Source organism: Ammodytes marinus (assembly GCF_949987685.1).
Source record: "Ammodytes marinus genome assembly, chromosome: 14".
Taxonomy (NCBI): Eukaryota; Metazoa; Chordata; class Actinopteri; order Uranoscopiformes; family Ammodytidae; genus Ammodytes; species Ammodytes marinus.
The window spans coordinates 21,109,682-21,136,109 of record NC_137218.1 but is presented as its reverse complement, the minus strand read 5'-3'; the positions used below and the strand labels follow the sequence as shown (position 1 = coordinate 21,136,109).

General features: G+C 40.0%; 1 protein-coding gene across 1 annotated transcript in view; it reads left to right on the top strand.

Moving 5' to 3' along the window:
* Positions 1-329: 329 nt before the first annotated feature.
* Positions 330-26,428, top strand: part of fgf11b (fibroblast growth factor 11b) — a gene marked incomplete at both ends in the record, with an annotated part of 34,324 nt that continues 8,225 nt past the window's right edge. Inside the window, 3 exons of the mRNA XM_080040533.1 lie at positions 330-522; positions 19,705-19,815; positions 20,882-20,985. Of these exons, the coding sequence (XP_079896659.1) occupies positions 330-522; positions 19,705-19,815; positions 20,882-20,985 (408 nt within the window). The remainder of the gene's footprint in view (positions 523-19,704; positions 19,816-20,881; positions 20,986-26,428) is intronic.

Sequence of the window (26,428 nt, the reverse complement as noted above, 5' to 3'; positions counted from 1 at the left end):
AACTGAAAATGTGACTGACACTTGTTTTGCCTGCTCTGTTGCGGTCAGGATTTTTAGATTTTTGGGTCAGAGTGGAGTCTTCACATTGGACTGCAGGTAAACTTGCATCTCTTCCAATTCCTCTGTCTCCAAGGGAGCCCTCAAACTAAACTCTTCCCTGTTAACCCACTTAGACGCCCCGGTCTCCCCTGTGGGGGCTTCTCTTAAACGTCTGTTCTATTGTAGTTTTATTTTCTTCTTTTTTTGAGGAAAGAAAAAGCCAAACCAGCAAAAGGGGGTGCTGGGAAGGAACTAGACAACCCCCCTCCCAAAAGTGAGAGGGGGGGAAGATGGCAGCTCTCGCCAGCTCTCTCATTAGACAGAAACGGGCGGTCAAGGACGACCAAGCCAACCGACCGGTAGCCAACAAGCGCAAGCCCTGTCCTAAGAGCAACAAGTCCTTGTGCCAGAAACAGATCCTGGTGCTGATCTCCAAGGTACGACTATGCGGGGGTCGAAAAGGTCGAAACGAAAAAAGACCGGGTAAGTCACTGTTACCATTTCCAAATGTCTCTGCTTCTTCTTTTGCTCGCTCAAAGGTTTGGCTACAAGTGATAGCTTTTCAAGTGCATGTTTATTTTTTATAAACTAACCAAGCGAATGACGACTAAGCACATTAGGAATATATTTTACAAAATGTTATTTGTTGTAATTTGAAGTTGTTTAATTTATTCAGTATCTGCACTTAAAACTATCTGAATAAAGAGTCCCAGAGGTCTATTCTAGTCGATCAAAACCTGCCAGAGTGTATTTGACACTGCAAATCAACACTGCATCAAAATACCTTCCCACTGGGTATAAGGACTCACACAACATGGCAGCTAGTTTTTATGCCCAAACAATCTATTAACACTTAGATTCAGAGTTAAAAGTCATCAACTGAGTATCTGTTGCAGTCATAGCTAATACAGACTGATCATTTCATGCTAGGGGTCCTTCACCTGTTTGATGTTGAATAAATGCAAAATGCAGCTGAAATTACTTTCCTTTCAGCTAATAGAGCTTTTGCATTCCCAGAGATTTAATTAAGCAAAGACCTGCAGTAACAATAGATTGTGAAATTAGCTAAAAAACCATCAGCACTTACTCTCTTTGGTCTTATGCACATCCGTAGAGTCAAGTGATGAATTCATGCAGCTTTACAAATGTTTTCCACATTGGCATATGGACATAATTGCATGCAGTAAAGAGTTATCCCATGTAATGGAGAAAATAACTGTTTAATAAACTGAAATGTCTTAGAAATGTAAATTTGATGTGAAAACACAAACCTGTCGTCATTTATGAATTTATACCTAACACAAGCACTAAACTTTAAAGGAAGGGGGAAAATCCATTGGTCAATTTATTAAACATTTTGACATTCACACCTGCAAAACAACCAAGTCTAGTTAGAAGAATGTTGGGTAACTGTTCATTTTAACTTTATCTTTGAAGGCAGAACTTTCACACAGAGGCTCTGAATGGGAAATTAGATGATGTCTTGTCACCACTCTCTCTTACTAATGTGCTACTTGTCATTGGAAAAGAAAAATGTGCTACAACCCAAATAAGTACCTATACAAGTAAACACAAACTTTGATGTTGTACATGCCAGTGCAGCTTGTTTTTAAATATTGTTATTCATAAATCATACAATGTCTTGTTATGTTTAACATTTAAAAGGAAAGTAAGCTTTTTTGTTTAAGTTCCATAATTGCTTTTTTTTTTTAAACACTTTAGTCAGAGGAAATTTTTTTTTTTCTAATTCTTCATTTGTTTTTGCATTATTCTTTTCTCCGTCGGTGTGATTGGCAGACTGCTGAATAATAATAAACTCCTGACTTAGAAATGTTTTGCCTTACTCATGCACAATTAGTAAGTGTAGTATTCTAAAGTTATTAAATTATGCATACTGCAGAAATGTGTCACAACAAACATCCTACAGAAAGCGGCTACATACTTTCATGGTTGATTGGCGACGAAAACAGTGAATTTCAACCCCCATGTGCCCATCACCCCTCCCACCCCACCGTAACTAAAGACCGCATCTAAGCAGTTTGAACGTGACAATGATGAGCGATGAGCAGAGCTTTGTGCTTGATTTTTATTGTGCACCACTCTTTCACATAGTGTACTATGTTTCAAACAGCATTGTGATCCAAAAACTTTGAAGTCCACGCCAGAGCCAAAAGACTGTTGTAAAAAAAAAGATAGGCTACTAAAGAGCATTTATTGTAAAATTTGCAAAAAGCTTCAAAGACAGATCACCTGAAATGTTTCTACAGATAAAAAAGTATTGCTCATTTAGAGGCACCTGTGGTATTGTTGAATAATTTACAAGTAATTTTATTTGGTTCTGGCTTAATGCATAGGCTACCCTTCCGTGATAAAAGGGGAATAGCATCCTGGTGATATTTTCTATATAACCAAATCTGAAAACGCTGTCTATGTGCTGCTTACACAATCCGTATGTGACATAACAATGAATCCATGGTGAAATAAATACAGCTTTATTTCTTGGGGGAAAAGAGTGTATTGGAACCATTATTTTGCATCTGTTCGGTAAAGCCTCTACAATCCCCTGTTTTTTTAAATTATTTTATGAAACTGGTCATAAGTTGTTTACATAATAATACCAGATGTTTGTCTGCTATTGCATTGGAAAGCCTGCTGATTTTGGACAGACATTAGCTTTGGGGCTTTGATAGTGATACTGAAGAACAAATGTGTTCAACTATATCTGAATCTGTATTTTGTGACTGTTTGTTTGTACCATGGGGGGATAGAAAGGGCTATATTAAGTATGTGCTTGTGGTCCCTTAGGTGGTTACTGAGTTCCATTGTTATGCTTGTATTAATAATTTTAAGTAAAAAGCAAGTAAGAAGTGTCTTCAGCCATAAAAGTGGCTCTCTGTGGCTGCTGTACGAGATGCTAAATGCTAATGCTCACAATGTTAGCATGCTAACGTTGGCTAATTAGCGCTTAGCACAAAATGTACCGCACGATTAGCAGGTATTTGGTAAAAAGAAAATGTACAGGCAGGTACAAGTAGTTTCAAAGTATGCTTTGTGTTTCAAGTTTAAACTATTGACTACACTGCCCTACTATTTTCGGTGGTAGTGCTATGTTTGGTCCATATCCGGAAGCTTGCTGAGAACATGCAGTAATATGGACGAGATGAACGCAGAGCATGGGCAGAAGGCTCCATCCGTTTTCGTATGAGTATAACACAGCGCATAAATGAGCCTTATATCTGTTTAGTAAACGGTGTTTGGGACATTGGGGCTCAACAACTTATTAACTAAATCAGATTTCCACTTAGTAGTCTTGAAGATGTAGACTTAAGTTAATGTTGTTATTCCAGCTCCATTTAACATTATTGTCTAAAAGAGCTCTGGATTTCAAACATTTATATAATGTACACTGAAAGTACTTTTAAATGTTCTGTGGGTTTTATAAAGATTAAGCTTCCACATTGATGCACCATAAAAGCATATCCACTATATATGCACATAATTTTGCCATTTGTTCAAGTAAATATCCTGTTAACAGAGAAAGACAGGTCTAGATATTCCCCACACAGCACAGCCACCAAAGGAAAGGGGAAGATTTTTCTTCCACAGCTGTCATATTAGCATCACAACCAGCACACATAAGCTATATTTACTACTCCCACAAAGCAACCGGCTATTGAAGTTATAGGGACAGACATAAATCTTGCTGCCTATACATGTGATTACCTGCCCTATCCACTTCTCATCAGCCTCCTCTAGGTGCCCTGTGCAGTCTCCTTAACATAAGCACACACACACACACACACACACACACACACACACACACACACACACACACACTGTCAATGATCTGTGCTGATGCCCTCTTTTCCAGATCAATCCAGCTCATTAATGTATAGCAATTAATCAATAATCAACCTCTTAGTTTGTTCAAGGTGGAATTGGACTTGAAAAGGGAGGGATATTGAGCTGCTTGCCTCTGTGTTTCACCTTTAGAACCTTTCTCTAAGATGGATAAATGAGCACATAATCTAAGCAGTACACTGCATGTGTAGGAAATTAAAAAAAGATAGAACCATTTACGCCTTTCGATTTTGATGGAAGACAAATATCACAAGACTGTACCGTAGTAATACTGTAAAAATACAAATGCGCATCCAAAATAGCAACACTATTAGCAGAGTAATTAGAAACTAAGGCATGCAAACATAGTGCAGACCTAGACATCCTGTAGCATCAAGTGGGCCATTTGGCATAGAGGTGGACTGTAGTATGTTGTGAGTAAGCATCCGAGGGGCCTGTCGACTGTCTGGCACAAATGTACGTCCCGGCTGGCGGGCAGCAGACCAGGTTAGAAGGAGAGATCCAGCAGAGGATAGCATTATCCTGACCCCAAGAGATCAGGGTCCGCAAACTCGCTTACTCAACAACACCTGATCAGACAATGCAGTGTTAGGTAGCTTCTCATCAGAATTTTACTGACTGTGACAGGGGTCAGAGGAAGAGACACATCAAAGGGATAGAGACAGAAAGGGAGGGGGAGTCTGCGGAGGTAAACAGAGGTTTAAAGAGAAAAGTAAGGATATTACCCACGTCGCAGGAACAACTATCTGAAGGTGGAGGTGGGTGGCAATGACGGGGGAGGGGGTGGGACCAGATAAAGACATAGTCGAAAATATGTGATGAGAGGCAGGGAGAGATAGCAGTGGAGATTAAAGGGAAGGTGGGTGAGTCTGGAATGAGCTGTGAATCTGCCTGTCACAGAGGCAGCATGTGGAGAAGAACATGAAATGGGAAGCCATGGGGCTGGATGTTAACTGCCACTGCAAAACAGCTTCTTTTGTGAAGTTCTCCTCATGTTTAATAATCCGCCCAGAAAGTAGGTTGCTTTTAATTGGAAGCTGGGCGTTGTTCTTCTATTTAATGAAAGTCGCAGGTGTTTTAGTTAAAGTTCGGAGGGTAGGTGATGCTTGCATATAGAACCTCTTCTTCTGGATATGTTGTTTTAATGTAACTTATTTTTCGTGCAAGGGGGCATAGTTCATGATATGTTGTCCTGCTACACACCTGCCGTCTGGAGGTAAATCAGGGGATAAGCAAAGGACTTTAGACCTGGGTTTGCGTCCTTACCCCCCCTGTTTGGTTAGGTCCAAGGCCATCAAAATAAATTCTATCTATCAGCTTATCATTGTGCGCAATGGGCTCCTTCAAGAACGCACAGCTCTTTTGCAGTTTTAATTATTTAATTTTAGAGGATTCTATGTTTGTGTTTTTGTCTAAGCTCTATTGAAAGGTTTCTAAAAATGTACATGTTAAAAATACTGTATATAATTTTGGTAATATAATTAGAAACTAGGTTATCAACCAACACTAGTATTGAAAATCTTCAAACAACATGCAGCCATAATAAACATTCGAGAGACTTAAAAACAACAGCTTTCTATTGGTTTGCGTCTAGACAAGATAAACACAAGATTAGCAGTTGATTGCTATTGAGGTCATTCATTTCCTGGGGATTTTCAGCTTTGAGCAACCCTTGTTTCATCAGAGGGATCTTAAATATCCGTTACCAAATTCGTAAGAAGTAGATGATCTAGTTTCATCCCTTAAACTTTCTCCATGATATAACATGTTAGATTAAACCACAATCTAACAAAATTTGGGCTCTAATCTCGTAGCTTGTTTTATGTAAGGTAAAACTCCATTATAGATTAACGGATTTAATCGTGTTCTTTTTTCCTTTTGAAAGTGAATCTAATTTTACGTCTCGGCACCACAAGAATTCTTAAGACAATAAGCAAACAAAGCCCATATAGGTTAGGGTTAGGGTTAGGGTTTGGGTTAGATCAGAGCGATCAGTGACTTTATTTGAGTTATATTGCAGTTAAAGGTTAAATTGGCTTGTGTAAAGATATTGAGCTGTAGTGAGGCTGCTGGCAATGGCTTAAACTATTGTTCAAAGTGAGACGGCAGAGGGACGTGTGTGCAAAGAACACCCTTTTGTTTCCAGTCGTCCAGAAGACACCGCTTTAACCTCCCACACATACCTGCTAAATTGAATCTGTGGTCGCGTCGATTAAAGCTGACAAGGACAGATTGAATTTACCTCTAATGAGAGTAAGACAGTGAGGACGGAGGACACCTACGGACGTAAAGATTAGGAGACAAAGATAGAGAGAGACAGAGGGATGTGCAAGAAAGAGGGGCATGAATCAGAGATGTACTGTCTGAAAGAGATCTGTGGAGTGCTCTGCGAAAGATATCGCTTGTACGAATGCACAGACAGAATGCAAATTAATAAGTGCATTTTACTGGAATGCCTGATCAAACTCTTACATAGCAGAGTTCAAATCAATACATTTAAAGTAATAAGCACCAGTATTTATTTTTTGTTGTCCCATACATCTCTTCTTCATGAGAACAGCACCTTTCTAGTGCAGCTGTGGGAGTATCATCATCTGTTGGTCGCAAAAACAATATAGTTCCCCGTATCTACAATGGCTTCCCTCCTCTCATGGCCAGCTGCTCTTAACCGCCTCTACTTATGAATTTTCTTCCTCTTCGGTGTGGGCAAAGTGCACGGTGCGAGGACTGTATCAAAATGTTTTGGCAAGCAAATCAATGCAAGTGCAAATTTCGGAATCCTTTGTTGTCCGTCAGTGTGCTATTTGGCTTCGTTGTTTGTTTACTCTTGTGATCATCACACGATCTGACAGTATAGGTCTGGACCCCGGTGGGAGTTCAGAGGAATGTTTGTGTTTGTTTGTTATGCATATATTAAAGTGCCTATTTGTGTCCTTGCCGGAGGGTCCCTGGGAAAAAGGGATAGGTGAAGTGCGTTGGGGCGCTGTTAGGCTCGGTGGTCTTGCTCTCATTCCTCTGTGTTTTTTCACGTGGCTGATGTGAAAGCACCATTGGGTGAGCTCAGATTCCAACCAGAAGAAATGCAATATGTTAAGGCTTTGCGAGGCCACGGTATGCAGCCCGCACCACGTCGCAATGACTCCCCATGCACTGAGAATGTTATTAACCGTCACTGATATGTTCCTGTCATAACGCTAATGAGGCACATATGTGAATATTGAACGTGTGTCAGGGAAACAGTGTGAGCCCTATTTGCCAGTGCCCGCTCGTGTTTGACATGCTCTTGTCAGCCCCATTAATAGGCACCGATAACTCTGTCTCACTTATGGGAAAAACGTCAGCCATTGTCACGCAAAATGATTTATGAAACCTTGAATTTAAATGGAGGGGCCACCGTCTGAATTGCAGGTGATGTGATACACCTCATTCATTCCTATTCCTTCTTTAACCTCGCCCCTCATCCTGCTATCCCTCTTCCTCCTCAACGACACAGCCTTTTCCCAACCTGTCTTCAACTATCTCCAACCCCCTCCCTCTCACGCTTGTTGTCACACTCTGTATCATTGTATCGCTCTATCGCTCTGTCACTGCCCTTTTTTGTCTTGCTCTTGCTACCCATCCATTCTTTTTCTCTCTGGACAAACAGTAGAGAATTCCTCAATCTTGCCTCCATGTTGTTATCGACTTCACGACTTCCTTCCTTCCTCTGCTCGTTCTCTCCACCCATCTATCTTCCCACAAGGTTGATAATTACTAGCAGCACTGTAAAGCTCATGGCCCAGTTTAGAAAAGGAAAAGAAGGAGGAATCATGTTATCCTTTTATTAGAAGCGGAATCAAACACTACACAAGAGACAGAGTGCCTATTTTTTGCGTATATATGCAGTACACATGTGCATGCATGCAAACACACGTGTACAGTTTGCACATGTAGAGAGGTATAAAGAGAGCTATAGTAAAATGAGAGGGCAGAAGCAGGGAGTCCTGAAATATATAAACCAAGGAAAACCCCCTGTTGTTTGGTTGGGTCATAGCAGAAGAAGAAATGCCCTTGGCTGCTCAGTCATGCAGACCCCCTAGTAATTACCTCCAACCTTATCAAGAGGAGCTCTGCAACGGGGGGAGATCAGCGAGCGACATACCAAGCTCACATCGAGGCCAGATAAATACATTAGTGAAATGATAACTAACACCGAGCCATACACTACTCTGATTAGCGATAAACCTCAACCGCTGCTTATTTTTCAGAGCAATTACATTGCGAAAGGGTTTTAAGTGTCCTTGATGGCAGCCGTGATGCATGAAGTGATTACCTTGGGTTTCTTATGTGCATTGCCCTCATTTATACAGACACACTCATAATTGCAGTGTGCGTGGCTGTACTATCACACCAGGCTCCGGTCTCCCCCAGGTGATTTTCAAAATGATTATCACTGCTGAAATGTAAATTGATGAGGGGCATCCCTGTGTAGATTGTGCAGCATTTACTGCTGGGATTAGGGGCAAAATTGCACTAATGACTATAATATCTCTTGCTTTTACAAAACTTTTAACACTAACATAGTCATCCTTTACCTCGGCCTGAAAATTAAAACATAAATATTTCTCCCTGGCAAAATATGAAAGCAAAAAACTGTCTGTCACCTGTCTACATCTTGACCATAGAATAGCTTTACCAGTTACCCATACAACGCCTGCCATAAAATGTGTCTTGTAAAGCCACATCCCTTAATGCACTCACTCTACACTACACACAGTCTGTCAGCAACGTGTTTTATATTTTTCGTTCATGTGTGGAGGGGACACTTGGAAATGGGCCCGCTGATGAGTCACCATGTTCTCGGGTGCGCTGACAACACCTGTGCTGCTGATGTACATAAACAGACCGAGGGATCTCGTTGACCCACACTCCACTGACCCGCATCGGCAAATGTTTTCTGTCACTCAAGCCCACGCGTGTCCCAAGAGTGATGACTACAGTCACCCGGCTCCTCTCGGAGGGAAATACCCAGGACAGCCGAGACGGCAGGTTGTGTTTCTGGCATGGCTTGTGAACGTAGTGCAAGGCAGATGCTGGTGTGCTCACCCTGAAAAGATAATGTGTGTGGTCCCTGCTGCTCCTTCAGCTAAGGGACAGGGATGCACTTCAAACTAGATGGGATACGTATGGTGAGATTAATCATGATAATGAGCAGTCTCGATTGGATCAAGAGAGGAGATTGTGCAGTAATCCATTTACTGTATGGCCCTGGTTATCTACAAAATGAGAATTAAAATACTTTAAATGTAGACTATGTCATTGTTGTTAATACTGTATATCCTTGGACACATTCTTCTTTTTCACTTACATAAAAAAATATGTTTTGAATCCGTCTTGAAGCATTTATTTCCAGCCCCTGGGAACCTCATTCTCACATTATTGTGTCATGTGGATGTCAAATAACCAGGGCTCTTCTGAATGTTAAGCATTTAATATGAGGCTTACAACGTTCTGCGATAGAGTTGAAACGTTCAGCTTATTAATTATTAAGAGGATCCATAGAAAATCAATAATTTTTTATATTCAACTCGTTTCAGTAGTTCTGTTTCTGGATCCTATAGATCATTGAACATACTTGGGTTTCAGAACGTGAGTCAGATAAAACAAGCGCTTTGAATATGTCATGTTGCCATTTTATCCCTATTTTCTGAAACTTTATAGACAAAACAATTAATCAAGATAATAGCTGCAGATGATGACTTGATAATTAATTCTCATTAGCTGCAGCCCTACTTTACACTGCATGGGGCTCCTTTATAACAGTGATGGAAGTATTCAGATCATTTACTGTCATGCTCTTAAAGTTATAGCCCTGCATTAAAATTAAAATGACATTTAACTGTTGATAAAACTACCAAAGTTTTACCAACAAAACTAACTTAAAGAGGACCTATTATACTACTTTTCTGGTCTTAATTTCTTGTTTTACACTGCTATAGAGCAACCTGACACGAATCACATCACAAAAAACTATGTAGATTTTCGGGAAGCTCTTTCTCTTATTTTGGCGATCCAGCACGTCCTGTCAACACTTGAGTGTGTGTGCTTCGGCCATCTCCGCTCCCTCCGCCTGTGCTTCGGCCATCTCCGCTCCCCTCCCCCCCCCCCCCTCCTGCAAACCCACTCCGTTGTGATAGGTTACCTTCCTTCCGGAACACTTTCAGTGGCGGGAAGCGCGAGCATGGACCTATAAGGGCGCGAGGCAGACGCGAACAGGGAAGTGACAGCATTACCATACATGGAAACATCCGCGTGGTGACTTCACCAAGTTACATGCGACGTCACGAAATTACAAAGCGTCAAGCCGCTTTGAACACGTGACTTCTCGACTGGCTAGAATAGTGTCTAGTGCTCTGCACAGACACCCCAGACGGTCAGCAGGGAATACGTCGAAATGCATGTAAGTCATTATTTGATAATTTAGTATGGTTAAGCATGACTATAAATCATCATAACAACGTTTATAGGTCTTAAAAGTCAAAAAGCATCATAGGTCCTCTTTAAAGTATCAAAAGTAAAAGCACCAATTCAACAGAAAAATATCCCAATATCTAAGTCATATACATTATTATCTAAGGCCTTGTTATATTTTTAATACTGATTCTCTAAAGGATCACAATAAATCTGAATTCGGACAAGATGATAAATGCTGAAAAACACTGCTTCATACATTCCTCCATGTAATTTATTTATTATTTTCTAAAGCTTTATTTTGAACGTAATCTTTGACAGTTCATGATAGCTTTTGGCCCTTAATATGCTCTGATGTTTTGAGGCAAATATGGTCTACCATACCCAATTCAATAAACATAACCTTTGAGTCAGTAGCTCTTCCGAGTTATCATCTTCTCTGTTTACTACCATAGAGAATTGGAGAGTACATGTGCACTCTACGCATCCACGTGATACAAACACAGGCTTTTTGCTCATCATGTAAACAACTCTGTGCTTTGCTAATCCAACCAGAGGTAGAGTGCTGTCACAGTGTGTCACTATCAGTCAGTGTACTTCTCCATGGCTTCTCGAGGGGAAAGAAAGTTGGCTTGCGTGGTAATGTGTGCTCACTCCTTCGTGGCCTGGACACAAACCATCAAGTTTAAAGGGGCACTTGAGCAATTTTAAACATGGAGTTCAGATTATTCATCAGAAGTACTATTCATCCAGTGAGAATACTGCATAGAGCCAGCCTTCTGATGCTTCGGGGAGAGCTTTCCAAAGTTTGAAAAATAACCAACTGCTTGGGCTAAATCATTTTATTGTGAAGATGCCTGTGTCACAAAAAGCAGTTGAGGGGTCTGAAAGAAATGGGCATCTAGGGGGAAGAAAAATGTCTAAGGAAAGACGCTATCCAGTTGCATTACAGAAAATGTAACAGTGTTTTTGGAACTTGTATGGAAGTAAATGAGTGTCATCGGATTTTGAAAATAAAAAGCCATTGAATTTTAAGCACTGAATATTTATGCATTGAAATAACGTATCTGAATTTTTTGCAGCATTGAAATAATGTACCTGAATTTTTTGCCGCATTGAAATTTGTGAGGGCAAATTTATTTGTAACCATCGTATTGATCTGTTTTTCTATATGTATATCACATCAGTTTAACACATGTGCATTTCCTCTAAGAAATGTGCTGACAACAGTTGCTTAAACTAATTTAAGGTTTATTGTGGCTGACCACAATAAACCACAATGACCACAATAAACCCCTGAGACCTGTTTGACCATCTGTTAGTTGACACCCCCGTTGTTTAAGGGGGCCTTTAAAATCCCTGTCTGACCAAAAGATAGTGTCAGTCCTGTCGGGGGCTGACCATGCAGGTTGGAAACTTTACTCTGTAACTCTGTTGTTTTATCTACTTTTATTAAATTGTTTATATTGAGAAGTTTCAGTTCATTTATTCCCACAAGGTTTAACTGATTAAAAAACTTCCATGACAAAATTATGTATCTGAATTTTTTGCCTCTGAATTTAACTCATTACATTTTAAACAACTAAGTTTCACCTTTATTTTACAATGTTCTCAAATTCAAAATCAAATATTCAAACATGTTTCTATATAGGGAAGAATATAATGGCATATATATAGAAACATGTTTCTACTCACCGAAGCACCATCGTTACTTGCGTTGCCGTTTGACATGGCTAAAACCTGATTTGCCTTCCTGCATCAGTCAAGGATATCCAAGGCAACGAGCTAATATTCCCACTTGCTCTCTTTGTTGAACGCGATCTAGCATCTATGATCGATTGCTCTTTCTTGGGTCCCCAAAGTTTTACTCTGAATTTCATACATGGGATTTTGCAGTTGAATTTGGCACGTTGAATTTTTTAACGTTGAATATTTGATTTTGAATTTGAGAACATTGTAAAATAAAGGTGAAAATTAGTTGTTTAAAATGTAATGACTTAAATTCAGAGGCAAACAATTCAGATACGTTATTTCAATGCATAAATATTCAGTGCTTAAAATTCAATGGCTTTTTATTTTCAAAATCCGATGACACTCATTTACTTCCATAAACTTGAGGCTTATTAAGGAGTAAGACTAAAAGTCAGACAATTTTTGGCCACTGCTGCTTTGATTTTGATTGATCCCTTGAATTCCCCCAGCTTTACTGAAGTGCATTGGAAAATATCTTTGGTAACCCTTATTTCTCTGAAGTGACAAGTTTCAGTATCAAGTATAAAGCACAGGGACGCACAGATCGTCCATACTGGGTCTAGTTTATAGAATATATTCCACAACGTTTAACTCAGTCTGTTTGTGTGTGATGTACTCCTCTTTATTTTTGATGAAAGGGCGTGTTACTCGGGCAACAATGTGACTTGTTGGTTGAAGGCTTGATTTATTCACTGCTAATGCCCACGTATACTGCAACACTAACAGCAATGACAGGAAAAGTGTGTTAGTGTGAATGTGTGTGTGTGTGTGTGTGTGTGTGTAGGGGGGGGGGGGGTGTAGGCTACGCATTATGCAGACACAGATGCCAACGAGACAGTGAGTGGGGAGCAGTTGGCAGAATACCCAGGGGATGTAGTGCCTCTGCTATTTGATGACACCGAGTTGAGTCAGTGTTATGATTAGACACAGTTTTGTTCATTTGCATGTTGTTAAAAGCCTTGTTGGACTGGACTACCAGAGCCAAAAATAAATAGCTTTAGAGTTTTACAATAGATAGAGTATACATGGTATACGGGTGTCACGATTCTCCAAATTCTCGCTTCAGTTGGATTTTCAATTTGAAGCTCCTAGTTGTTTTTTTTAGCACAGATGGATATGTCATTTTAGACTAGTCTAATTTGGAATAGGATCATTGGTTTTATGCCATGATAACTAATTTAATGTTTTAATTAAAATTAATTTCAAAACCTGGTCTAGACAGTGTCATGAGTGATAATCATTTTCATTACTAGTTTTCAATGTACAAAACTAATGCCATATTGTAAAATGTTTATAAAGTATGTACAATATAAATGTAAAATGTAACAACAACTTGTTTCACCAGTCCATTGGAAACACATTTTAAACAAAAGATAAGTCATAGAGGGTACCTGCCATCCTGCTTCAACACAGATGATTCAAATAATCAACTTTTTAACTCCTCAAGCTGCTTGATAACAAGCTGATCATATGAATCAATCAGCTGTTGGAGCCTGCTGGAGCAGTCTAAAATGTGCTGGACAGACAAGTGGTACTCCAGGAGAGGAATGAGAAACCCTGCTCTAGTATATAATTGGAATATGCTGCAGACCTTTGTTTTCAGTACAAACAAAACTGTTTTTCACAGCGGGGTTGTATAGCAAATAGTTATTTTTCCTTTTTCTTTGGAAGAAACAGCAATTCTGGCCTTTAAGATCCAGAAACATTTGTGCAGAATATATGGTGTACCCTGGGACACTCAGCCCACTAAACCACAGATACTGCTAACTTCTAACTATGACTTCAGTCCCCCTGGAGTCTACACCTCCACAGATGGCTGATGCTGTTGTACACAGCTGTTTTAAACTGCTCGCTTAACGCTTGGAGAAGCTTCAGCAGATACAGCAGAGGTGGAGAGTGACAGAATAAGGGATATGAATGAAAGGCAGAGAAATTCTAAATGTCTCTGTAACACTGTAAATGGTCAACATTAATACACTAATTAAGGCGAGCGACTACTGGCAATAACATTGCTTTTTTGTGGGTATTTTTTGCTTCTTTCGTAGGTAGTATGAATGAAAGGTCAAAAAAATGTATTTAGGCATTTATTTTACTTAACCATAGGTTTGCATCTGTATATTTCTCCTTTACAGCCAATTTACACATAATTATTTAGCTATTACCAAATTTGCATTATTATTCAAATATTAAAAAAAAAGGGTTAGGGTTTGTAGTTTAGATACTTTCAATGTAAGAAATCAACTGGCAAAGTTTCCTGGTGATCTCTATATGATTTATTTGGGTTTAGAGGAGAAGAAGAACAACTTCTGCTTTAATGAACACTGTAAAATGGGACCAGGATCAGTTTGATGTAATTAAGTGACTAATACCTCTCATAACTCAAATAAATATTAATTAATGTTACTCTTTAATAATTTAAATACTTATACGTACATATTTTAGTTGGATACATTACTGTCAAGGACTTACTTTAAAGTCACTTTGAGTAAAAAGTGGCCCAACTCACCCCACTCTCCCCTGCAGTTATAAAGAAGAAAGTTATTGCTGTTTCATATGAAAATATAGAATAAAATACTATGTATGTCAATACCACGTTTTTTGGCATGTAGCCTACGATGTGAAATTTTCACTGCTGCTGGATGACCGACTCGCTAGAATAATTAAATAGGCTCCTGTATGTCAGCTGTGTGTCAGTTTGGCAAGGCTCGGCCAAGATCTGACACGGGACAGTACTAACGGACTAACCTGGGAAGCAAAATAAAGACACTCTCCTCTCCTTCATCTGATCGCTGACCACATCAGCATTTTTACACGTCCTCTCTATCAAATGTAATATATTGGCTAGTGGCTACCGGTCAAACCACAACTAATCTTCTTAATAATGGCGATTTATTAAAAAATAAAATATAGAAAAGGCACAGTGCTTCCTGCATTTGGGTCGAGGCAAATTCAGACAACAAGCGAACTGCACCAGAGTTTGTTTGGAAGCGCAACAAGAACACCTGTTCAGCTGGGTCTCGGTGCCCTTGTTTGGTCCGCCTCCGAGTGCGATTGCTGTATTCACACCTAATGCACACTGAAAGTGGAAGCGCACCTGATTTCATTTCAACCGAACTTAACACGGCAGGTGTGAATACGCAAGTGAATAGTCAAAAAAGTTCAGTAACACATACCATTTGTTGCACGGGCAAATTCAGCTGGTTATGTTCAACACAGTAATGGCAGAATACAAAAACTATTTCATGAGCCTTCATTTTTGACACCTCCCAATAGTTTTGCTCTGTCAGTTTACAACACTTGGAAGGTTATAAAACATACATTAAAAAGTTGCACTGACTTGTAGAGCACAGTGAAATATGACGTTGGGCCTAAATAAATTGCCACATTTGTATGGTAATAAGGTGGCAAGAGTCCACCAGATCTGCTTTTCCTTTTATCCTCTATGAATCTCAAATGCAGCTGCTGTAAAACACAACTGTTACCGTGTTTTGTGTGAAGCTTGCTTTCATTACACTGCACCAGGATTTATAGTTGGTCTGTTGGAGGATGAAGATTTTGAAGTCAGAGCCAGCTCCTCTGAGAGATACATTAGTTGTTGTACCCCTGACACCAAGCATGGGAATATATTTTGATTGCAACCATATTGCACAAGTCTATTGAATTTTTGCCTCAATGTACTTTGTTCTGGAGCACACACAGCCGTCAATCTTGATGAAATGACAGTGTCATCTCAGTAACTCTGTTGTCTCTCTGTTCACTTCTCCTCCCTGATCCTCCCATTTAACTTTCTTTCTCTCGCTCACTCTCTCTCTCTCTCATCTCTGTGTTTTGCATCTGTGGGGACAAGTAATGAATGGCTCCGCTGCTCTGATTGGATGATGTATGAAGTTATTAGGTGGGATGAAAGCGCACATAACTCAAAGGATACGGAAAGGAAAAAAGGGGAAAAAGAAGAAGAAGAAAGTGCGGGAGTGGAGATCCTGAAATGTTTTGACAAGCTGCTTTGAAAGAGGGAGGTTGGGGAGCGCTGCTGCAGATGCTTTGCATGTAACAATGGGAGTAGGTCACGGTTTCAGTGATGCCTCAACCCTAGCACACTTCCTCTGGGAACTCGTCCTGCAGAACTTTACCACTCTCTCGCTCCCTGTGCTGGTCATAAGAAGAAGAAAGGCAGATTGCGCAGTGTCCTGGGTCCATGTCCCCCCGGGGGGTGTGTGCGAGGGCAGTGGCAGAGTTTAGCAAAGCAGAGGTGCTAAGCTATAACCTGGCGAGACAAGCCTGACCTCGCGGGTTTCACATTTGGTTCTCACCTGTAGATCAGTCTGAACTATCTCCAATCTCCGTGGAGGAGTCTGGCCCTGTCATTTTGTGGAAGGCATCCCTGATAAGTACATTTAGTCGTCAATCTAGTCTCCAGTCAGACCAGGCCCTCCCCACTTTCTGTCTGTTGGTGGAAGGCAGCCCCTGATTGGTTCTTGTAATCAATGATGTCAACGCTAGATTGACGACTACGTGAACCTATCAGAAGGTGCCTTCCACTATAAAGGACGACTGTAGGTCAGCGTGTGGATATTGATTGGCCCAGTTATTGTTTGACAGGGCTCCTCCCCAGGGAGATTGGAGAAAGGACAGACAGATCTGTAGGACAGAAACTCATGTGAAGCTCACACGATCAGGCTAGTTCTGAACTCAGTTTTGTGCAAAGCTCCTCTATGTTTCATAAATAAACTCAAAATAGGCTGCAGGGACTTATAAAACATTCAACCTTTTTATTCGCCCTCTGTCCTTTCCGCCGCCACCCAGCCACCCCTTGATTATATATATTTTATTTAGCTGGAGACAGACTAAGGGCCCACTCACACGAGGGCCGTTTGCCTGTTCCGTGCTGCAGGAAGATTCAGCACGATTCCCCCCCTCCCCACTCCCCCCGCTGGCCCGTGGTCACACTGCTCGTGGCCTGGGCACGATTGCACATTGCCTACGTCACCGTGCGCGTTTAGGATTTGGAGCGTAGTCTACTTGAAGGCTATACGACTGTTTGTTTGTGAATATTTTCATCCGGCCAAATTTGCATCAAATCCTTAAGCTATTGTTTCTTTTAAATGTAGCCTTGACGTAATAATTGTGCAGCACGCTGTTTATTATTAATATAACGGCCCGTCATCAGACCATATGTATCGGATGGTTTTATACACATCGATCGATCTATCAAGTAATCCAAGTCAGAACTTTTTGTATGAGCAGAGATCGTTATTTTAAGTGTCTTTATAAAGTAGCTACTGTTTCCTTATCACCGGGCCGCGGAGTCCCGCTGTGTGTTGTGTTGGGTTCGTCTCCACCGCCATGCGTAAAGGCATTATTATGACAGCTGACGGGAGGAAAAAGAAAAAAATCATCTGACGAACGTGAGTAAACACGAAAACCTTCTTTCTTTGCTTTCTGCGCTGTCCCTCTTTTATTAGCCCACACCTAGGCCTACACACGTTAATTCTCACACATTTTATGTAGCTACAAGTCCAAGTGGTGGGCAATTCTGGTGCCGACTAGTAAGGCAGCGGTCGTTAACGGCAGAGCCGGCCCGAGGCATAAGCGAACTAAGCGGCCGCTTAGGGCCCCCGACTGCCTGGGGGGCCCCTTAAAAAAAAATAAAAAATAAATCATTATTATTTTTTTTTAGTTTGTGTGTTTGATATTAACATCATACTATGCAAATGTGAGTTATCATACAAAAAAAGGAATAAAATGTATTGGTCTAGATAATTAATATCCTAAAAATGTAATCAGTTCATCTGGGAGGAAATCTGAAATTATCTGATCATGTCACGTTCACATCCATGCACAGTGTGTATTGAGTTTATTTAAAAACAATTGGAAATGGGGCTGTACTCAGTTGCCCATGCACTGTGTATAGTCTATAGCCTATGTCAGCCTTGTCTGTGGAAAAAAAGATACAGTAGCTGGACAACAGAGTTCTTCTGCTTCGTTCCTCACACTGCATTTAAATGCATTCACTATATTACAGAGAAATATGTCCCGTAAAAGAAAAAGAGCTCCAAGCCCAACCCATAATATTTTATTTTATATTAATATTTTTATGGAAAATCCATGTGTCCTTCTTCAATAGCTTCTAATTCATCTGACCCAGTGTCTCCAAATTATTTGTTCACACACAATTTCTCAGATTTAGCCTCTTAATTTTCCTCTCAAAGTGCACCAGATTCATGCATTTCACTTTAAAAAGGTTAAAAAAATCTCCCGGGGGGGCATACCCCCGGACCCCCCAAGGAGGGTCTGAATCTCGGCTGTCTAATATTTTCGCACAGCCAGTTAGTGGAGGCACTAGCGGAAAACACTGGGTGTGTGAATGATATTTAACAAAGATCTATAGTTTCAGCAGCGCTAACATTGGAGAGGGGCCCCCTAATCATATTTCGCTTAGGGCCCCCTGAAGGCTTGGGCCGGCTCTGGTTAACGGACTATGTATCCTTAATTAATTCACGTCAGGAACGCCGCCTGTGCGCTTGCTTGTGCGCGTGTCATCTCATTAGCATCTGTACTTTGGCCACGGCACACCTCTCCCAAGTGTGCCGTGGCCAAGGGGCTGTTCCGTGCTGGAATACGGATGGCGTGGTCACACTAGCCAAACGTTCTAGACTTTAGTATGCAAATGAGCTTGGGCACGGGGCCGCGGCCCTAGTGTGAGTGGCCCCTAACTCTCACTTGACTTCATCTGCTGGCCCCGGCTCTTGCTAAAAATACCACTGGTAGCGAATACAGTGGGCCGATATGTTAGTTTAAGTTAAACACACGTTTATTCATTAGTTAGTTGGATCACTTGCTGCTACATCATTTCAGATTCATTGGGTGTTATGTGTCCCCAGTGTTTGTCGAATAGGACCCAAAATGTACTTTGGGCAATTGGCTAATTAACTAAGAAATTGTTATTGAATACTGATAACCTAAACTATCTTGTGTTTTTCTATCTTCCCTCCTCTCGAGAGTAAGCCTCTAGCTCCAACAAAATGGTATTATTTTCTCTTGTAGTACTGTTAATTGATTTAATGTTGGATACGGGACATAGTAAGTACAAGAAAATAGTTAGTGAGGATGTTTGTGATTTTGTTATGTATAGTGCTGCTTGAAAGTATGTAAACCCCATGAGCCGTTTGGATTTTTTATCAATACCAGTATTACATTTTTTATAAGATATTTTTGGGGCATTTTTATGCTTTATTGATAGTGCAGAGAGACAGAGGTGAAATGGGGCAGAGAGGGGAGTGACATGCAGAGAACGACCGCGGGCGGGAATCGAACCCGGGTCTGCTGCTGGGCCCGGCCTGGGAGGGGGACGCCTTACCGACTGAGCTAAAGGCGCCCCCAATACCAGTATTTTTTATATGAAATAACAGATGTTTGTTTATCAATTCAACATTTTTCTTTTCACAGTAAATCTCCTCTGTGCTTAGTGTCTTTAAACTCTGACATATTTGGCTAACCCTTTTTTCTCTCAGGATCTGTAAATCAGTGAATGTCATCTCTGCTCTCGACCTCTGGCGGAGGCACCTGTCTAATGCGATGCTGTTTTCCGGTGCTCCCTTGCAGAGCCCCAGCTGAAGGGCATTGTAACCCGGCTATACAGCCAACACGGATACTACCTGCAGATGCAGCCTGACGGCACCATGGACAGCACAAGGGATGAAAGCAGCTCATTCTGTGAGTGTGTTTCTGTCTGCAGCCTACACGTCAGTGCTTGTGGTCGTGTTGTGTACATTTGATCATATTACAGTGTCTCATACACCTGCAGTTTTCACCAGCACAAAGCTCAAGTACTAAACAGCTCTTGCCCTCACTGGGAGAGAAATCTCTTACTTGGGTAAAGCTATTGCTGTATTGTACACACTGACCTAAACAGAACCACAGAAGATGTGACACTGTGCTACAGGGGGGCGGGGGGCTGAAGAGTGAAGGAAAACGTTAGGATTGGTGTGGACAGTTGGGTTCAACTTCTAACCCAACTGTCAAATTTGTTACAATTATAATGTACTTTTATTTTTGTATTTTAAAGGAGAGGTACATCATGGCAAACTGCCCGTCAAACTTTGGTTATTTAATATGTCCTTGCTCATAGGCAGAAAGGATGTATGCTCACGCTTTAGCCATCTATATATTACATTTGAAATCACAGATACGGAATTGTGTCGGATCTCTAAATTCACTATTCAAAGTTTAAAAACCACTTAAAGCAAGGCTCCTCTAATTGACACACTGCCACTGTTGAGATGATGTGAATGCTCATCTGGTGCTTCAGTAATCTGAAATTTGGCCTGGAACTACCTCTGTTTAGTATCATTATATTTGGCCATCCAGACTCAGACATGATTCCCCTTTTCAGAGTGTAGTTTGAATGTGGTAAAGATTACTTTTTGTTAACAGATCCAGTTTAACCAACCGAGGAACAGTATCTATCCGTCCACTTTTCCCTGTCTTAGCTCTAAGCTCCATTCCGCGTCTCTATTATCATCCAGGATTAGAGGCGGAGTAAAGCATAGTGAAGGTGACAATGTGTTGTGTTCACATCAACATAAAAACTAGAGAGGGCACAGCATTAGGGCTTAAGAGATAGGGCATGCGGCAGTTACACTGCAGCCGTCAAGCCATTACACTATGAAGACAGAAAAGCATACTGTTGGTATTTGATTTCACAGTCTTCATTGACTTTCTTCTGTGTTCTCCTCTCTTTGCTGGCACCCTATCTCTCCTACTTTATTCCCCATTATAGCACAGTTCAACTTAATTCCGGTGGGACTGCGGATTGTGGCAATCCAGGGGGCGAAGACAGGGCTATATCTTGCAATGAATAGTGAAGGATACCTCTATACCTCGGTAAGTATGCCCTACAGATACAGTGATGTGTATGTAGAAGGAACACATTTCAATTAGATCCCATATCTTAACCACTCTATTTTAGAAGTATGTTGCTGTGACAGTGAAAATCCCAATAGGATTGCTCTGGTTTTGGCTTGTAATGTAAAGTGTTTGGATTGGGAAATATGCGCCATGTGTTGCTGTTTGCACGGCCCTGATATCTGCACTTATAGAGGATGATACCTGTCCACATTACTGTCATGTCATGGAGAATGGAATACTAATCAGCGCTTAATCATCAACTGTCATTTTAGATGTTGAGCTTCATTTGTCTGTGCTGGAATCACGCTTATTGTCTCTTATTTCAGGATTATCTATGTGATATGGGTATGAGTGTAGCGTGAGGACTGTATGTGTGTCGCATCTTTATATTTGTCTCTATGTTTGCGCACCTGTGTATGCATCATGCCAGAAAATGCTTTACTTAAGCACAGAAGCCATGTAGAAAACAAAGTTTGCTATTGCATAAGCAGTGTCATAGTTAATGATATTCTAGCAGTATGTGGAAGTTGATTGTGTATGTTTAAGTGTGAATGAAAATGTGGGAGGGTAAGTGAGACACAAAGTGGGGAGTGAGAGATAGTGTGACAACCTGTTCCAATGCATTAGTATTCCAATTTGTTTTGGAAAGACAGAGAGGGAAGTATGGAGATAGAGTGGGTGTAAAACTACTGTTGGGAGAACCTTGTTTTTCTTGAGTAAAGGAACTGTTGACAGATTGTGGGTCTACATCTGCTCACTGTTCTGTTTTTGCTGTTTACCTCAAGACCTTTGACACTTTCACTCCAAATGTCACAAAGGTGCCAGGGGATTGTAGAACAATCAAAACTGAATGCTTGCAAGCATCTTGATATAATGAATGGGATCAAGTTGAGCAGATAGTAAACAGAAATGTGTGAAGCAGTAGCAGCAGGCTGAAGTGCAATGCCCATGACAGGGTGTAGGTATAACAACTTGTTGAGTTTAAAATAGTCAATGCTACAAAGCACTACATTAGCTCTAGTCTCAAGTATAATTTCAATTACGTCTAAGAAAGTGTTAAAGAGTTATCAACCAATTAGCCACAAGGGCTTCATTAGGTATACATTTTAAGATGTCAGATGTTTTCAGTATCCAACATCCAACAGTTTATTTCAGACATCCACATACAAAACAAAATGAAAAGCATGGAAATACAATAAATATGCCTGAAAAGGAGCAGGAAGAAGTATACACTTATTTAATCCTACCCCTTTCCTTAAAAAAATTAAAAATCAAAATATTTATTAAATTAAAAAAAATAAAATAGAAAATAAAATAAAATAAAATAAAACAAAAACAACAATTATATTCGCTTCTCTTATCTATATTCTCTGTACCATTGGCGATACTATATTTGCCAATTACATACAACTTAATATACTATACATTTTTTATATTTTATATATTTATATAATGCATATATCTATATTTATATTTACAAACAATCAATATATCCATATATACATACATATCTATACAATCAGTATATATATATATATATCCATATAATTATAATTACCCTCTTACTTCACACCCTCATCCCTGTACCTTATGAAAATCATTGCTTTGAACCTTTTTTTAAACTGGATCATGTCTGGACATTGCTTTAGCTCCGTGCTCATCCCATTCCACAGTTTCACACCCCCAATTGAGATGCAATGACATTTTAAAGTCGTGCGTACCGCCAGTGTCTTAAAGTTTAACTGTTGCCTCAAATTGTAACCCCCCTCTCGGTCAAAGAAAAGTTTTTGTATGTTACCTGGTAGCAGTTTATTTCTAGCTTTGAACATGATTTGTGCAACTTGATATTCAACCAGGTCATTGAACTTTATGCTACGGGAATGTAAAAAGAGGAGGTTGGTGTGATCATAATATCCAGCTTTATTGATTATTCTTATGGCTCGTTTTTGAAGTGTGACTAGTGGTTGCAGTTAGCTTTTAGTTAGTATACTAACTGCAAGGGAAAATCTATGACTTCAATTCAAGAGAGAGACTTCATGAGCCGTCAGTTTTAAGATTGAGCTGCAAGTGGGAATTCTGGTTGTGCTCTCACAATAACACTTTCACTGACAGAGCTAGTTTCAGTGTGCATTCGATTTGGTACCTTGGACAGCGCTAGAGCCAGTTTTAGGGTGCATAGTCGGATCAGCACCAAGGACAGCGCTTGTTACATTGCTTAAGCCAGTGGTTCTCAATTATTTTCTGTCATGCCCCCCCAGGAGACAGAATTTTCAAATCAAAGTTCAAATCAAAGTTCAGTTTATTAGCTCAATTTGTAACATTTAAACAAGATTGCTCAGTCTGTGTGAATCTCAGGAGAGAGAAACAAGAGCAAATGATTCACTGAGGTTTGCATTTCATTCAAAACATTTTTAAACTGTAAACATAGTTAAGGTGGTGTTTTTTTTATTATTATTATAGGCCAATAGGCCTTCTGTGATGCGATAACCAATAATTCATTAATGTTATTATTAGTCTACTTGCTTGATTTCTTTTTAAATAGCCTACAGAGACACTTGGAGACACATGTGGACATTTATTTACTGCAAATCGCGGCGTTTTGCGCGGTTATGACCATACACAAGAACACATCAGGCTTGCTAGCACTTAAAAAAAAAATATATATTTTTTTTTTGGTCAGTTGGAAATCTAGGCAGCCCGCGCCCCCCCCCCCCCCCCCCCCCCCCCGACAACTCACGGCGCCCCACCATTTGAGAAGCACTGGCTTAAGCAGTATAATACAGCAACATCATGTAAAACCGCTACTTTCTTTTGCAGAAGCCCATCTCAGGAGCTGTTAAATCTTTAAAGATAGGAAGTTGGATCAGCACCCCAGAAAGCGCTAATGTATTGTGTCATTTAGGAGTTTGTTGGGTAAGGGTTAGTCTTGCACAACCAGACCAAACTACAGCTGGTAGTAGTATGGTCTGGACTCAGGCTATATTGCTTCGGGTGGCAATAAGCCCAGGAAGCCGTAAGGTGTCCTTTCAAAATAGTGCAAATTGGTGCCGACCATGGACCTATTATAAAATGGTGCACGCCGTGTGTGTAGCATCATTATGAGCTGGATACTATCAAAACCTATCAAACACACACGCGCACTTTCTGTTGTCTCCCGTTCTGAGTGGAGCATAAACGGTATAGGCTACTGCGGGAAAGGGGAGGTGTTGAGCGGCATTATCTGTCTCGAGCGCAATACTCGTTGTCTATATCCTATTAGCCAGACTAGGTTAGGGTTAAAACTCTGTTCACAAGCTATGTACACAAGCTATGTATATTTAAACCTCAAGATTTAATCAGTTGGAAATGTATACCTTTATTTTACACTTTGTTGTCATTATGTCCTCCATTAATTAATGTATTAAATACTTTTCAAACTGTTTTGTCCTGAAAAATATATTTTAATTTTCTCTACTCCAAAAAGACGTAAGTGACCTTTGATCATTATTATACCAAATCAGCTTGGACCTGCAAATATCTGGGCCATTTGCAGTCTACTCAGTGGTTAGAATGAAAGTTCTCACTCCAATGTGTCAGTTCATTGTAAATTAATCTGATATTCCATGATCCGATAGTGTCAACCATATACTACCCTATTATTTATATTTATAGTCCTATTCACAATTTACATCAATAACATTGTTTCATCACTACAAAACTGCCATGCCCATTTGTATGCTGACGACACTGTACTGTATTGCATTTCTGATTCAGTGCAACAATCTGTTCAGAACCTACAGAGCTCTTTTAACACCCTGCAGAACTGTCTAGTGGATCTCAGGCTTGTCCTTAATATAGAAAAAACAAAATATATGTGCTTTTCCAGAGCAAGAATTACACATTTTAATGATCTTATTATTCACACAAATAATGGATCTCATATTGAAAGAGTCACTGAATATAAATATCTTGGCATCTGGATAGATGAAAAACTCTCTTTTACATTTCACATAAAAAATCTTGTCTGTCGTCTCCGACAAAAGATTGGCTATTTTTATAGGAATAAAGCCACCTTCCCGTTGTTCAGTAGGAAAAGGATTATTGAGGCAGTTTTTATGTCTGTCCTTGATTACGGTGATGTGGTTTATCGGCATGCATCTCGTTCATGCCTTAAACTCCTAGACTCTGTATTTCACTCTGCTTTGAGATTCATTACAGGAGATGCTTATGATACACACCATTGTGTTTTATATGAAAAGGTTGGGTGGTCCTCCCTTAAGGAGAGACGTGATGCACATTGGCATATTTTTATATATAAAGCTCTGACTGGAAAGCTACCACTATATTTGACAGAAATGCTGCTTATTTCAGATGGGCTTTATCAAACCCGCTCAACTGACATGCTCATGTTATATGTCCCCTATGCCCGGTCTGAGCTTGGTAAATCCGCTTTTAGCCATAGTGCCCCTGACTCCTGGAACAGCCTACAACATACAATTAAAATAAATACACTCATAACTGTTAACCAATTTAAAATTATTATTTTGAATCAGCCCCTCTACACTTGTAACTGTTTTAATTAGGCTATTATGTCTCTCATTCAATTGATCTGAATGTTTTAAATTGTTGTTGTCTGTGTGTGTGTGTGTGTGTGTGTAAACTTGTTATGTATTCTCATTGTATATTGTGTATATGTACAAACTCGACGTCATTGTAAAAGAGGGTCACCCCTCAATTGATCTTTCGAGGTTAAATAAAGGAAAATGAAAAATGAAAATATTTTGAAGTTTAAAGAATAGCTTTGCCAAAGCATTGCAACACCTAATTAATTCCTGCATGTGCACTTGACATTGAAACAGGAATCTGTCCTTCTAAAATCTGCACAGATTTTGATGCTAAGCTTACATTCTATTTTACCAATATAGACTGCTGATTTCTTATCAAATCATTTTAACTGTTGCTTAAAGTTAAATTTGTGTTGAACGACGATGCAGTGTTTAGTTCTCATATACAAAACATTACTCTTTTGCAAAGCCTCCACAAAGAGTATCATCTATTTATAAAGATGACTTTATCCAACCTAAAAGCAGTAAGATCATTCAAAGATAGAGCAGTCTTCTCAGGGGGATAACATTTGTGTGCTTCTTAACATCTGAAATACATGTCATTGGTATATGCTGCTTTTATTTCTGTTCAGTGGAATTGCTATCTTGGTTTCATCAGAATGTGTGGGAAATTACTGTTGTGGATGCAAGAGTGGGTTTATGCATATGAGATGTAAAGGACAGTGCATCATTCGGTGTTAAATCGTGAATTTTGGCAAATCGACCATCTCCTATAATCTTAAGAGCCCCTGATTAGCATGCAATAGACTCGTTGGTTCCTTGCCTCCGTGAACAAAGAGGAGAAGGGATTTCCTCAGTACGAGTCAATAGCTGTA